This window comes from Acipenser ruthenus, chromosome 9 (genome assembly GCF_902713425.1).
Source record: "Acipenser ruthenus chromosome 9, fAciRut3.2 maternal haplotype, whole genome shotgun sequence".
NCBI classification, from domain to species: Eukaryota; Metazoa; Chordata; class Actinopteri; order Acipenseriformes; family Acipenseridae; genus Acipenser; species Acipenser ruthenus.
The window spans coordinates 51,069,868-51,085,943 of NC_081197.1; the positions used below are offsets into that span (position 1 = coordinate 51,069,868).

Sequence of the window (16,076 nt, forward strand, 5' to 3'; positions counted from 1 at the left end):
GTTGATTATAACAAGCCAACAAGTAAAGAAAAAAAAAAGCATTATTAATCAGTGTGTATAATTGTGATTTCACTCTATGCACAACCTGCAAATACAGTACCTTTCTTTTTACTGTTACTAGTTATACTACTGATAAAAAATACAGAATGGAGTGACTGATCAAACTCTTCCACAAGAAGCAAATGCATGCACCCTATTCAGACTAAACTTAAAGGAGCTGGGGTAGCATATTGATCATGACATCACAACGGTAACGAATATCAAAATGCTGTCACAAATGGGACACATTTAGTTGTCGCCAATTAAGCAATAGAACCCGGCTTTGAGGACATTACCATCTGGTAGCGGACGGTCAAGCAGACCACGGTACTGACAAGATCTCCCATCAAAGTAATGCCTGTAGAATAGTAAAGAATGTCTTTTAATGTTTTGCTTTGTTTCTGTTTAGATTATTATTATTTTTTTTTTTTTTTTAAAGCTAGACATTTTGTAGGAAAATCAGGTCATACAGGTCCTATAAAAAACACTTCCTGCGCTTGTTTTTCAAGCTTCACCAGTGCCATTTCAGATCCTCATTCTAAAGTCAAGGGTTGCTGATTGAGTGTACTAGTAAGAATACTGGGTCTGTTTTAATGCTATAAAACAGAGTTCCCCAACCTTTTAGATAAGAGTCCCAGCGGAGAGGTCTGCCATGAAGCAGGCTTAAAGGATTTGGTATTTTGACCCACTGCTGTTCAAATCATTAAAACAGACCCACTACATCTTAACAAGCTTTATGGTTGTCGTTCATAGGGTTAACTTTTAATATGCATCAATAACAGCAATTGTCATGTGGAGGGGTATATTGGATGAACCATCAAGAAGCTTCATTTATTAAGATCTGTACAAAAACAGAGACTTCAACACTCCATATTATATAAGAAAACCAAAAAGTTTAATTTACATTTCACAAAAAAAGTCTGTGCAAAGTAATATAATTGCAGCGTATACATCACAGAACAATACAAGAGGCACTCCAAGCAGAAGCAGTTACTCTGACAACACAAACAGGTTCCTAATTAAAATACAATGGTATATTTATGGGGTACATCTCAATACCTCTGATTGGCTCTATGAGCAATTATGAAATAAAACATCTGAGAAGAGACAGTATTTAAATTAAATGGTTCAGTTAATAAAAATAAGAACACACAATAAAAAGGTAGCCATATAAAAAGAAAGTCATTTCTGTGTTCTACTAGGTTTTGTTGCAATGCTGTAGTTGAACTTCTATTCCACTTGTAGTGGTCTCCAAGAATATTGAAAAGGTAATTCAAGCTCTTCAGGTGGATTAAGGGTAATTGTTGTAGGTGGACCTTCATACAACTAGATGGCAGTGTAACCTAGGAGTTAAGTAGATAGAAGGGAATTGATGATGGAGATACCAGGCAACATAATTATACAATATAAAAACAGCAGCACGCTGCTGCCACAGGAGTCAGGGAGCCTGCAGATTCTCCATCACAGCTGGAATACATCCTCCAAAGGAAACTCCTGTTGGAATACAATGGTGATAATAAAGAAACATTCACATGTCTGCAGCCTGACAGCAAGGCAGGGGATTCCCTTGTTCAGTCCAGTTCATGGTTCACATATCAGGACAGGGAGGAGGGTATGGTCTCAGTCCTGGGAACATGGGGGAAGGTAGTCGACTGTCCTGGGTTGTCCTCACAGAGGCTCTTGGAAAGGGCTCCTTTTGGCTCCTCACAGCATGAAGGACTGGGTATGTTTGAAATCCTGGGAATACTGAAATAAAAGGTTTGCATTTGCCCATTATCAACACAGCTCCTTTCTACTCCTTTCTCAAAGGAGGATAAAATTATTATTATTATTATTATTATTATTATTATTAATAAATAAAAAATACTAAATAGTGTTGAAAAAAGTTATGGTTTCTGAAGTACTTTATAAATGTAGTACTTTATACTTTAGAGTGTTCAGAAAAAAGGACAACAATTCCAGATGCTACTGTGCCTGGTGGAGCATCCCACTGAAAATGCTTGGTCCTAAAGGGTTAAGGTCAGTTCTCGATTTCGCTCAACACTTTGGTGGCAGCAACGAAGGGGTTTCCTTGTAACATTTCATACAAGTGTTGTATTAGTCACATTTCCTGGTCAGCTAAGATTACGGTCAGCTGCCCTTTTATAGCTGGTATCAGGATGAAAAAAAGACAAAAATAAAAATAAAACCATGACTTACATCTTGAGGAGCAGTACAGTACTCGCTTGATCCATTTCTAAAACAAAAATAAATGTTTGAGACACTTAAGGGTTTACATATTTCATATCTAAATTGAATGGAGTTTTCCCAGTTAAGATATAAATCAAATAACATACCCATTGAACAGTGAAAAAAACATGTAACAGCATCACAGGTTAATTGAATTAATCACATATGGTAATCAAAAAGTTCATTCCCTTTGTAACCAGTATCAACAAAATGTTAATATTTGCTATAAATAAAGTTGTCTATAAGGATATACTTTTATCTTTATTAACGTAAACATTTTAGTAATATAATAAACAAGTATGTTAGTAACATAATCTCCCACCACTGCTGCAAATTCAAAATTAGAACTTTCTGTATGATAAAAAATATTATCAATAGAATAGAATAAAAAATAGCAATATGCAAAATTATAAGTACAACATACAGACAGATGGGTGAACGGACAGATCCCCCCCCCCCCCCCGGAATATATGCAAATTTCATCCCCAGTGGGGGGGAAACAAAATTAAAAATACCATGTAAAGTGAGCCCAACCCAAAAACACAACGGTCAAGTGTACATAGGCAAACACAAGGTCGGGTATCTAACTGCAGGGGCCACTAGAGGGCAGTCCTGCCATTATGTTAAGCATAAAAGGTGGTTTAATCAGGGAAAGACAAGTCCAGTCCTAAAGAGCAACATTATATCAGGTTTAAAAGGCAGTAATGAGATAACAGCTTTGGGACCTGGTTCAATTAAACAATTATGAACATGGTTGGAACAAACACCTGGCCTAGAAAGGCCAGAACTGCCCAGCCCTGATCCAGCCTTTCACCTCTTGATATCTGGCTTCAAGCTTGAAGCTGCAAGTGGAGAGAGTCCGGTGGTGTGACACTGCCCTATTGAGAAACACACTGAAGCGATCACATGCTGGACTCACGTTTCAACTGTTTTGAGGTTTTGGTTGCTGATCTGAACAATGTCTTCGTATTGGGGGATCCAAAATGATCTGCGATGTAGAGATTTCCAAGGAGGTGAAAACATTTGAAAAGCACTTTGAGGAGGGCACTCACAGCAGGCATTACCACAGGTTACAACATGCTGGGGGTTAGCCAATCTCACTGCAGGATTTCCACAGGTCACGATTTCATTGAATCCTGCAAGCTTTTCACTGCAGCGACATGCATGTTTATGGTATCCAAGGACTCGTTTAAGAATCCTATTGTGCAGCACCTTGAGTGATTCCAGGTTTTACTGTGAACTTGTATAGAACGTGTGTGTAATTAAGCTGACAATAAAAGCTGGAATGGCTCAAGTAATATCCAACAGGAAATATCTTCATGAAAATTGAAAACCATGGCAACATGAATTAGATGTTAGACCAAGCTTGAACACAGACGACGCATGAATATGAAAACCCAGAAACACCTACCCCACCCACAAGGTCTTCTCACAATGCTGTTAGTGTATTCATCACACCTTTAAAATAAAAGCAGTTCTGGAACACAAAGAAATGTGGAATACTTACCGCCCATGTCCCCCTGTACAGGAAAATAAAGAGAAAGAAAAGTACAAATCAGTTGTTATATATACAGGCCTCCTTTTGCAAAATTATGCAAAATTAATTTAATTAATTTACATCCTGGTATTTTGTGAGGTAATCTACTAAAAAAAGAAATAAATAATAATAATAATAATAAAGTCAAAACACACAAAAAAAAAAAAGGAAAAAAAAAAAAAATTTTGTTCTAAAATGTTTGAGGAAAAAACAATATCTTGATTGGCTCCATATAAAGTTTACTATTCATAACCTTCCCTTAATATTTTTTTTAACAGTTAAGGTTGAAGCTTAAACTATGTACAGTACAATAAATGCCACACCTCTGTAAATACAAATAACAGCACCATCATGAAAAAGCAAATCACCATGACCCACAACCATAGTATGTACAGATGATGTGACATAGCAACAGACAGGTGCTTTCATATACCCCCAGATTCTGATACTGGCAATAACTTGTGCTGAAGTATGCAGCAGGTTTCATTACAAGTGAATAAATTGTTTCTCTAGATACACGTGTAAACATGTGACACACGTGCGGGGGGCCTCAACTATAGCCCTGTAGCTGTGGAGGGACAGTAGAATCAGTAGGAACCCCTGATCCATGTTTCTTTTTGTGTCTGCTCCTCATTCTTCAGCTGCTTGAGTTTCCTCGTTTCCCATTTAAAGAGCAGCCCCAGGCTGGGAGACAGGCGTGTACTCACTGTTGAAGTATCCTTGGCGGTGTGCGAAGAAGACCCCCAGCCCACACATCGAGACCACCAGGGACACCACCACCACAGCAGCCACGATCCCCGACACATTCATGTCATCTGAGAGGCAAAACAAGTAAACCAGCAGGGTTCAAAATCACTGCACATCAGGACAGCATCAAAATAATAAGACAGAGGTGCACCAGACAGGAGCGCAGCAGACTCACCAATCTGCATGAACTTGGCAGCGCATCGCTGGGGCTCCCCCACGCCATTGGAGGCCTCACACTGGTACTGCCCGGCGTCTCCCTTCGACACTGTGTTGAACTGCTACTCAGGAGACACACCACACACAGGGTTAACAGGTAGCTCAGTACTACATTGAAATCAGGTCTTTCCTAATAACAAAAAGGACGACCGCTTAAAAGAATTTCCTAGTAAAAACAACCTTAAAATCCATTCTGCCCAGTCCAATACCGTAGAACTAGAAATGTGAGTTTGTGAAGACAAAAATGTCCCGGGGGCATAATTAAAGGGGCATGTCATCTGAAATAGTAAAACGGATATGTGACAAAGTATGTCCCGTGGATGAGGCAATGTGGCAGTGAAACTGTTAAAATCAACTGGTCGCCATCTCTAATGGAGCTTTCTTGAGAGAATAATACAATACAGCAGTGTTTCAACTATACAGACACTGTGTAAAAGGTAAATATAATGTTTCATGAATTTAGTGACTGATCAATTTATTTCACATGAGGGGATTACCAGTAATGTCAGACTGCAGCAATAAAACACTATCTCCTTGAATCCTCCCCCTTCCAACTGCAAGAAGTAAAAAAAATCAATAGAAGGATCCCTTTTACAGTGCTGTACTCAGATGCACGCTTATATACTGTGGAATTAATTGCTTTATCAATCAGACAGAGAATAATCTATGTGTTACCTTTACTTAGAACAATTTCTTAAATTCATATTAATTAATTTTTTGAAGCAAAAAAAAAAAACAGTTTGTATTAAGTTTCTATATATGTGGGGATGCCACATATCAAAGGTCCAAGATGTGATCTTTACAGAGGGGTTAAGCCTCTGAGGATACAGTCTGGGAAACACTTCTCAAAGTCATTGTGAAGCATAAACACAGAAAGACAAACGCACTACAGGAACTGGATATGTAGTTCCTGAATTTGCCACACGAGGGTGCACTTTCCCTTCCTTTGACGTAGCAGCAGTTCAGACGCTGCCGTGAGGTCAAGACAGCTGCTTATGCTTCTCACTGAGCCAGGGGTCTTGTTGTGACTGAACACTTTTCCATCACCATTCTACCCATCACCATCTCCCACTTTCTGCAAGTTAAACTATGTTTATATAGCTCTTATGTCTGGTTTATATCCTGTGGAGATTTTTCAACAAAGGAAATAATATCCATTAAACCCTCCGAGCTATTTATACGTCAGAGCAGCAAGCAGAATGGAAGGAGATAAACAAATGAAGTGAAATAAACCTTGCGTTTCGAACAAAACATTAAATATATGTATTGTGCTGAAACAATCTGAACAATGGAGTAACTGTATTTGAAAATTGCAAAACAGAACAAAAGGGACACTGCTCTGCAGCTTGCACGATGAGTAAACAAATCTGCTGCTTAAATCTCATAAATCTGAACCAATTACCCTATCAACAATTAAGAAACATACTTAAAATAAAAAAGAATACTCAGTAAAAATAACATAAAACAAAAAAATGTGACATTAAAAATCTCCATGGGGTACACATTTGTAAAACTCCTTAATCTCAGAGGATTCTTTAGTTAGACAGGAGGTCTAACTAATGCATCCTCCTCAAGATTTTTTTTTTTTTTTACCAATATTTAGAAAATCTTTTGTTGAAGCAGAAACGACATTATTATTATTATTATTATTATTATTATTATTATTATTATTATTATTATTATTAATGTCAATCAGTGTAACACTTCCATTAAATTAGGTCTGGTTTCTTAGCTGAAACAAAAATATAAATCAATCTGCATCTATCTACGAACAAGCCAAAATTAGTTTTGCATAGTTATGAAAACTGTCTTCAAATGTCAAACACAACACTCTGCAAGGGACGGAAGAATTTTGTAAAAAAGTTAATTAATTTGTGTCGCACCAGGGTCCCAGAGCTGCTGTTCAGTGTGTAGGAGGAGTTGGCGAAAAGGGGGTCCTGTGCAGGGGTGGTTGGGAGGGCGACCCCGTCCTTGTACCAGCGGTATAGTGAGGGTGGGGTACCCTGCCTGTCCCGGCATGTCAGCTCCACCACCGTCCCAGTCAGAACAGAGCTGGGGATCCCACAGGAGGGCACGTCAGGGGGCACTGGGGGGGTTGGGGTGGAGAGAGTTAGTACTTGATCTCACACAGTTCATAGAGGGGGGGGGGACAGACAGACAGACAGACAGACAGACACTCACCCAGCACAGTCAGGGAGACAGTGGCCTCTCCGAGTGGACGGCTGTCCTGTCGGGCCGACACCTCGCAGCGGTACTCCCCCGAATCCAGCAGCATGGCTTTCTTGATCCGGATACTTGCTCCCTCCATCACCGCGCGGCCCTGGAAACCCCCTTGGAACAGCAGTGGAGTGTTAGAACTAAAATGAAACCTGACCCTACAGTAGATCCTGCTCTGGGACTTGAGTAATGACATTAAAAAGGGCAGTGTAATTATTTAATGTAGGTTTAAGAGCATTGCGATGCAGTATTTCTAGCTCAGTTAAACTGAACTGTTTGGGTCTAAAGTTTTATAACTGTCTCTTTACTCCAGTCAGGCTCTTGCACTGCATTTACAATGCTGACACGTACTGATTTAAAATAAATAGTACAAAAGTATTCTCAAAACAGTGTTTACGTGTCACGTGAACATTCCCTTTAGCTGCGTTACTACTGGAAAGCTGGTCAACCGCAGAAGTAATATTGACAGGCAGATGGCACAATTTTGTTTATAGGATACAAGATGCAGTACAATTTTACACCACCTGTTAAAGGTCTTCTATCTTTTCTCCTTCTGACTGGTAAAGTTCTCTGTTTATATGGAACTGATAAAGTAAACTTACAATAATTCACATTTGCTTTTACTTTTTGTAAAATGCAGTTGGTCTGTCAACTAGAGTGTGCAAATGAGTCATCCATTCCTGCCCCGTCCCCCTGGGGTCTCAGACCTACCCACAATCTTCCCTTCGTAGTACACAAAGGAGACGTCCCGGTTTCTGATCTTCTTCCATTCCACTCTGGGGTTGGGGTCTTTCTCCACCTGGTACTTGCAGGACAGCACTGTCTCTGTTCACACAAAACACTCCATGATGCCATGGTGTACCATGGGAATTGTAAGCTTAGACTTGCTGCTCAAAGCTTTATCAACCAATAACCTACTACCCATTCGCCGACAACTTTATACAGACAGTAAAACATTACATAGAACTAGTCACCTCCAAGCTCCTCCAAAACTCACCTCCAAACTCCTCAACTTCCACCTTGCCGTTTTCAGTCTGGACTGTCACCAAAAAGCCCCTGGGGACTGCAGAGAGCACAAGAGTTAGGAGAGCATGGTGTGCATAGCAATCACATCCTAACCAAGTACAGCAATAAGAAAAAAAAGGGTTGCAATAAAAAGTTTATTCTTAAAAAGCAAAATGACTGATTAGATTCTGCCATTTTGACAAACAGAAGGGCTTTAGTCTTGCACACGGAAGGAACATTGTGTCGCTACAAACATCACACCCAGTCATTCTGCATCGACAGGTACATTAATACCATCTGGAGTGCCACTGCACTTTGTGGTATGGCTTATTACAATATTTTCCCTTTTTCTGAATGGGATAGTTAGAGATACTACAATATTTAGTCAACAAGGGTTCTGAGTAGTAAATGTGCCACCCCCATTTCTGGATACACATTTTGGGGTACCAATGCTCTTGTGAAATAGCTTACTCATTAAAATAATTTGCAAGATAGGCTGATTATATATTCAGGGATACCAAAGTATTTAGTAGGCAAGAGGTCCAAGTCAGAGAAATAGGAAACACCTCCAGGCATCACAAACCATATATACAGTACTTGTGTGTTAACAAATGTAGTTTCCCTGGTGAAAATAGAGGTTTCTATTGAAAACAAAATATAGGTATTCACTCATGCCTTCAGGTGTGACCATATGTTGTCAATTTTAAATACATTTCCTCCTGCTCTAGTTTCAATAGAAAACCACACATCAAATTACTGAAAGTTTTACTGTGCAACTGTCTGACACTCCCATAAAACAGCAGTTTAGCTCATCATACAAAATTCTGCTCAAAGCTATGTACATTTGTTAACACTTGCATTGGCTGGTTACTGTGCATAACAAGATACATGGCCAGTGATCAGTCCTGAAACAGTGAATGGGATTCCCCTGTAACCAAACATGGGTGTTAAAAATAGTGTGACTTCAGGAGTTCAACAGAGATACAGGCAGCAAGATAATTATACCAGCTCGACGGACAGACAGGCAGACAGGTGTCTTCTGAAGACAGTAGAGTGCCTGTGTGAGGAGCAGCTGGGGGAGCGAGTCAGCGTGCTTGTGGTTCGGACACACCCCGGGGATTAGATCCCTCCACAGCAGGTGCTGCACATAGTCCCTCGGAGTGATGTCACGGGACAGCTGGGGAGGGAGGGGGTGGGTCAGCTGCCTGAAACCAGACACCTTATTCTCAGTGTCTCACACAGGTGGAGGTGCACTCAGGACAAACCAGATATGCACATGTATATGCATATTACATTTCAGTTAGTGCTGTGTTATGCAGAATATAAAATCCATATAAACCAAATATTCTGTATATTTTGCAGTACGTACAGTAGCACACCAGTGGAATTCTCCCAGAAAACAAAACTTCATTTGTTTATATAGAATTTCTGTCCACTACCAAAGTTGCATGTAAATGGAGAATTTCCAAGGAATAACATATTCCATATATACAGATGCAACATACTGCAGAGCTGGACAGGAGTTTTTTTGTTGAAACACAACACTATGGAGGATATACTCATACAGTATCCACCTCCAGGCTAAAAGAAATACTCAAAATGTTCCACACCGGCAGTGGCTTGAATTCCTATCAATATGCAAAGCAGCAGTGAGGAAAGATCACAGAGGTTTATCAGGTTAGCTTTTGCCCAGGTCGAACAGATTGCTCAGTTTGAGCTCTCTTGACTGTGTGAGACACCCACACTATGCTTTCTTACTGGTACTGCAATCACTCAGCACCAGTGTGTTTTTAGCGTGAAATCACCCTGTACACTGTGGTAGGCACCAGGTTACTGAGACCTGGCTGGGCGTTCTGTTCCCCTTTATTTAATTAAGTCGCTGGGTTTCAAGCTTCTGGGCTTGATTGGAAGTACAGTGGGGGTTCAGATTACAGTATCAAATACAGTAGGGAGAGTTTCCTTAGAGAGAGTCGGCAAGGCTCCGCTTCGGGAGCAATATTGCCTGGTATAAACCCACCCTTGACACGGACACTAGTTGACTGTATGAAAGAACCCAACACAAGCAGGATAGGAGGTGCGGATGACATAAATCAGCCTGTTTTGATTTACAAGGAGTCGTCACTCTGCTTCCAAACTTAGAAAAGACGTTTTGCTGCTGCAAAACAAAACAATGACGAATGGAGAGTTTGAGAATTAAATCAAAACTATAGACAAGAAAAAAAAAATGGCCAAACACCTTATTTGCCAGACATTTGTTGGTTTGCTTTTGTAAGTTACCTGTCCTTTCCCAGAATGCCACTGTACTTCCACAGCTATGCGTTTATCACTCTCCAATTCAGAAAACAAATGCTGGTAGCGAAGGCTCCCCTGCCCTGGAATAGCATTCAATGAAGCGGCTTGCTCCGGTGTTTTTGTACAGTACTCTAATCACGCACCTTCAGTAAGCTAGTGTTTTAAATGAACAAAGTTGTCAATTGAATTCCAGCTCCCAATATTATAGGTTGTGCTAAGAAATGTCAGTAGAAAGTTTTACCACAATTGAGTGAGCGGTTGTAAATGTACTGTATGTGAAAGCATGACACAGACTCCATGAATTCTCAGATTCTAATACTATTAAGAACTTGTTTAATCAAAACTGTATAAATGATTATATGAAAAAGTGTGATTTATAGGCAGCTGCCTTCAATAAATCTTTGCCACAGGAAACAACAACTACATAACATTAAAACCATTAGGATCATTCCCTAGGGTATGTGTAAAAATGTAAGAGTAGCATACATATGTACTGTATGTAAAGACAGACAGGCACCTCCTTACAGTCCCCTCAACAACTTGTGCTGAAGAATGTCCTACCCACATTTCATTATACTCTCTGAATGAGTTTCCAGTCACCTTCACTATATCCTTGTCTCAGGCGAGGGATTATAGAGCTGACATGCCCAGATGGCGACCCTCAAAGAACGTAGGAGAGTGAACTCCTGAACCCTGCTGATTGTGCCTGGCTCTGGGTTCTCCCACATTCCTCCTGAACCCCCATTGATAGTCTACCCCATGCGAATTTGATGGATGTTGGTGGCTCTTTCCCAGCAAGCCTTGCAGCTAAGGTCGCATTCAGTTGTTTACAAAACTGAAAGGTTGGATGCTATTGCTTTCCTTCTGATAATCCGAAAAATTCTTTGGACCTTTCTTGTTACTAAAAAAAATTAAATAAATAAAAATACGATAATATTAAAGCATGGAGAAACCTGCTCACCCCGGATGTGGATTAAATGTTTACGCCCACTTGTCACTTCCTTGGTCAGTGTTGTGATGTACTTCCACCCATTCCGTTTTGGCCCGCTTTGGAAAAGGGTCAAAAAATAAATGAGGTACTGGAGTCCAGATTCATTAAAAAAAACAACAACAGGTGCCTCCTAAGCCACGCTGGCTCAGCTCGCTAGTACAGTGGAAAAGTAACAGCATTACCAACATGAATGATGACAATATGACTGCACAGTTCCGCCACCTGCAAGTCCAGCCGGTCTTGCAGGTGGCGGGCACAGTTGAACAGTTGAACTGTATTAAACCACTATTTCTAGATGTACAGCTGTACATTGTTGAAGACACACGTACTGTAGGTGAGATCAACCCTGTGGAACAAGCTTGTTAGATCCCACCAAGGCAGGGCTGTGGAGGCACACTGCTGAGCAGAGCCATGTGTACGAGGAGGATCAGTACTGTACAGTAGCTGATCGATGGATAAACACAGGACTTCAGACTCCACAGCTGCCAATGCGACTTCATTTACAAACGCTAATCTCATCACAGCCTTACAAAACATTCCACGAAACCGTCCCCACACCATGCAAACACACACATTCTTACACTTCCAGTATGTACAGCACACACTGTCATCTTACACATGCTTGCTGACACACTCTCTCTCTCTCTCTCTCTCAGTTCATAAGTTGACAGCTGGCACACTCCTCCTCATACCCTCATACCCCAGCTCAGTGCCACGAGCCAAAATGGATGGGTCATGCATGTGGGTGGTTCAATCATATTAAGAGCCGAGTCCCCGTCTCCTGTCTTTGCACTGTAGCAGAATTTCTATTTTTTTCATTGAACTGCTGCACACAGTGTTTTGCTATGTTAAAAATTCAAATGAAATACTGACAATAATTAGAATCCACAAAGACACAATAACCTCCTCCAACCTCCATTCCATCTTCACAGCAGCATCACTTGTTACACACCTGCACAGCAGGCAAACCACATAACTAACGAGAGAGTCGTTTCAGTCCTGTTCCCTGTCGGCGAGATGAGATGTGGCTAAAAGCTCTAAAAACCACAGATGCAAAGGAGCCTGGCTCTTTCACATTGTGGTTTAGACGCTCACTTAAGGTGCCTGCTCAGCCTCGCCCTGTTACATAACAAAAAACTCTACAAAGTATTGTAGTGAGAGAAATTATGAGCGTGAACACACTAGTTACATTCTCCATCCCTGCTGCAGAGACAAGCAACAAATACATGCAATAGCTCACAATTTAAAATATAATGATCATAAGCCAAGAGTCTGAGCAACAAAGCCCTCCAAAACAGTTTCTGCCTTAGCTGCATGTACACCTCCTAATTGTACTCCTACAGCCTCAGGTGAGTCATGCTGTGATAAGTGATAAGTGCAATATGCAATACAGATTTAGCAGGGCCTGGCACTTGGTCATTTCACTATTATACCGCAACATGGGGAGTTCTAAAGCCAGGACTGGGTTCATGACTAGTGTGAGTTTCTAGTCCTGTATAGAATGTGAGAAAGTGACAGGCAGTCTGCAGGCAGCACAATCTAGTGCACATAAAGATCACCAAAAAGAATAGCAGTCAGACATCCCAGCATCCAGCCAATAGGGGCTATGGTATTAAACTAAATATAGTGGGGGTTCTATGGCCCACAACATAATTTAAATTTGCATAAAGATTATATATATATATATATATATATATATATATATATATATATATATATATATATATATATATATAATTGTACTTTGTGTAAATTAAATGCCGGTTCATTTTAAAGAAGTGTCGTTCTTTGAGGTTATTCACCGTGAACCCTAACAATCCCTTTTCTTTAACCACTGGACGGACCATCAATCAGTGAAGCACTCACTATCTGTCTACATTTTTTATAAGTACCGTATAAATGCTCCGTCAATACTTTGACGGTTGTTGTTTTACTTTTAGGCTCGGCTGCATTTTAGTAACATCAATATTTTGTATTTGTTTTTGGTGTTTGATGAAATGGATACATTACTTGCAAAAGAAAAACAAAGAAACAAAACACAAGATAAATTGCAAAGCGACAGAAAGTTATATCATATCCCTTTCGATCATTTTTATGTTGGCTTTAACAAAGAAAAAAAAATGTTGGTTATTATCGTTTTATCTTGAGGTTAATATTTGATACTGTAAACATTTTAAATGGTAACGTGATAAACATTTACAGCATTATGTATACTAACTTTGCCGAATAGCAAGCGAATACGACTGTTTCCAAAGATATTCCCAAATACTGTCTTATTTCTGTGCATCCAAATACTTGAAATTAAAAGTTTTAAGAATTAAGCCTAGTATTTGGTATTCTGTCCAAACCCAGCAGTTTGTGAACCAAACTGTTGTGACAAGGGGTACTTGAGCTGAAACCGTCAGACAGAAAGGGGTACAGCTTCAAAAATAGATTGAAACCTCCTGCAGTATCCCATACAACGGAATAGCCTTGTGCAAACCACAAGTAAACGAGGAATCAAAACAATCACAAGTTGCGATGATTTCTTGGGGTGGGCATTAAAGTACAGACAGGCTCGAGTCTCAACATGGTAACTACTGCGCGACTAGTCAGAACATGTTAAGAGTTTGCACAGATAAACTGAGCTACATCTACCTAACGGTTTAGGACAAGCGGCTTAACCGAACAATACAAGTAAAAAACAAGTAACAAATACTCACTGTGCTGCAATATTAAGAAAACAAGCAGGAACCCCAAATGCAATGCCGCCATCTTTCCAAACCATGCAATTTAAATAATTTACAAGTTATTTTTTCTTAAAAAAAAGAAAAAAGACAGGTCCACAAAAAAGTTCGACTGAATTTAAATAAAATCTGAAAGATGGGTCAGTTTTGTTTCCTCAGCAATATCTTGACCGGTTTGGTGCCACTTGTAACAGTACCATCTACCCCACCTCTCACAATCTGTCTGTAATTGCTCCCGTTCTCCAAACTTTATCTTGTGGTGAAAGTTTTGGAGCGCGGTGTTGAGGATTCCGTGGGGTCCTAGAGCCTACAGTCAATTGTAAGAATATATACCAGTATGTACCCTTCCCCCTGGTTAATTTAGCTAAAATCATTCAAATGTGTTTAGGGATATACACTGAAGTGTTTGACATTCTCTATGTAGGGCCTTAGTTCATTGCACATGTATGGGGCTGGAAATGCTGTGATGTAATATACCATAAATACAATTTTTCAGATAAAAAAAAAACAAAGCATTCTAATTTATTTTTCAGTGTCAGTCAAACAATGTGGAATCGAAGGCGCTTTTTGGAAACTAAGTTCCTTGATGTGTAATCATAATGCCAAATCATGTGGAATTAACATCAGGAATTTGCTAAAATGCATATTGACAAGCCACAATCCTTCTGGGAGAATGTCCTTTGGACAGATGAGTCAAAACTGGAGCTTTTTGGCAAGTCACAGCAGCTCTATGTTCACAGATGAAAAAATGAAGCTTTCAAAGAAAAGAACACCATACCTACAGTGAAACATGGAGGAGGCTCGGTTATGTTTTGGGGCTGCTTTGCTGCACCTGGCACAGGGTGCCTTGAATCTGTGCAGGGCACAGTGAAATCTCAAGACTATCAAGGCATTCTGGAGCGAAACGTACTGCCCAGTGTCAGAAAGCTCTGTCTCAGTCGCAGGTCATGGGTCCTCCAACAGGATAATGACCCAAAACACACAGCTAAAAGCACCCAAGAATGGATAAGAACAAAACATTGGACTATTCTGAAGTGGCCTTCTATGAGTCCTGATCTGAATCCTATCGAACATCTATGGAAAGAGCTGAAACTTGCAGTCTGGAGAAGGCACCCATCAAACCTGAGACAGCTGGAGCAGTTTGCTCAGGAAGAGTGGGCCAGACTACCTGTTAACAGGTGCAGAAGTCTCATTGAGAGCTACAGAAAACGTTTGATTGCAGTGATTGCCTCTAAAGGTTGTGCAACAAAATATTAGGTTAGCGGTCCCATCATTTTTGTCTATGCCATTTTCATTTGTTTTATTATTTACAATATTATGTTGAATAAAAAATCAAAAGCAAAGTCTGATTTCTATTAAATATGGAATAAACAATGGTGGATGCCAATTACTTTTGTCAGTTTCAAGTTATTTCAGAGAAAATTGTGCATTCTTCGTTTTTTGTGGAGGGGTACCAACAAATTTGAGCACATCTGTATATATATATATATATATATATATATATATATATGTGTGTATATATATATATATATATATATATATATATATATATATATGTGTGTGTGTGTGTGTGTGTGTGTGTGTGTGTGTGTGTGTTGTGGTTTGTTTATATATACTGTTAATTTTGTTAGAGAAAGATAGAAAGAGAGTGATTGAAAGAAAGAGAGAAATATTAGCTTTACCTGCTATAACACAGCACACACTCCATTCATGCAGGCCAATCAAACCCTTCTTCAGGGTCAACTGCCCCGCCGCTACAATATTATAATTTAATAATCTGACTGGCACGTGCACTGATAAGAAAGCAGAATATCATAAATTAATTTCCACCAAAAAAGTTAAGAAAACGTATCCTCAGTCCAGGATATTTTTTGAGTTAATATGTGTGATTATTTAAAAAGCATATTGCAGGAAATCTTGTAGTTACGTTTTTTAAATGTCTGGTTACTGCTGTTCATAATAGTATGCTCTGTGTGTTGACAAGTGTGGGTTTTAAAATCTTGAATACAAGGTTTTTTTTTCTTGTTTTTTTTTTTTTTTTACTGTGGCTTGGTAAAGTTACACCAACTGAATCAGA

General features: G+C 39.7%; 1 protein-coding gene across 2 annotated transcripts; it reads right to left on the reverse strand.

The window, feature by feature from the left end:
• Window positions 1-912: 912 nt before the first annotated feature.
• Window positions 913-14,282, reverse strand: LOC117405582 (junctional adhesion molecule B-like). 2 transcript variants are annotated; one of them, XM_034008749.3, is made up of 11 exons: window positions 13,976-14,282; window positions 7,983-8,048; window positions 7,697-7,810; window positions 6,950-7,099; window positions 6,652-6,854; window positions 4,728-4,830; window positions 4,513-4,620; window positions 3,776-3,788; window positions 3,188-3,256; window positions 2,239-2,275; window positions 913-1,785 (listed from the first exon to the last, which is right to left on the reverse strand). In XM_034008749.3, the coding sequence occupies exons 1-11, from the start codon at window positions 14,025-14,027 to the stop codon at window positions 1,744-1,746; spliced, it is 957 nt and encodes a 318-aa protein (XP_033864640.1). In that variant the 5' UTR covers window positions 14,028-14,282; the 3' UTR covers window positions 913-1,743. The 2 variants fall into 2 exon arrangements, with proteins under 2 accessions (XP_033864640.1, XP_058886187.1); XM_059030204.1 differs by lacking the exon at window positions 3,188-3,256 and having other exon boundaries at window positions 13,976-14,280.
• Between the last annotated feature and the right edge of the window lie 1,794 nt (window positions 14,283-16,076).

Bases quoted from the DNA above. Each gene is read 5' to 3' on its own strand.
- LOC117405582 (XM_034008749.3), bottom strand. From the start codon at position 14,027: ATGGCGGCATTGCATTTGGGGTTCCTGCTTGTTTTCTTAATATTGCAG. The intron at 8,049-13,975 runs GTGAGTATTTGT...TGCTCTCTGCAG, and splicing joins TTTCTTAATATTGCAGCACA to TCCCCAGGGGCTTTTTGGTG. The intron at 7,811-7,982 runs GTGAGTTTTGGA...TTGTGTGAACAG, and splicing joins GGAAGTTGAGGAGTTTGGAG to AGACAGTGCTGTCCTGCAAG.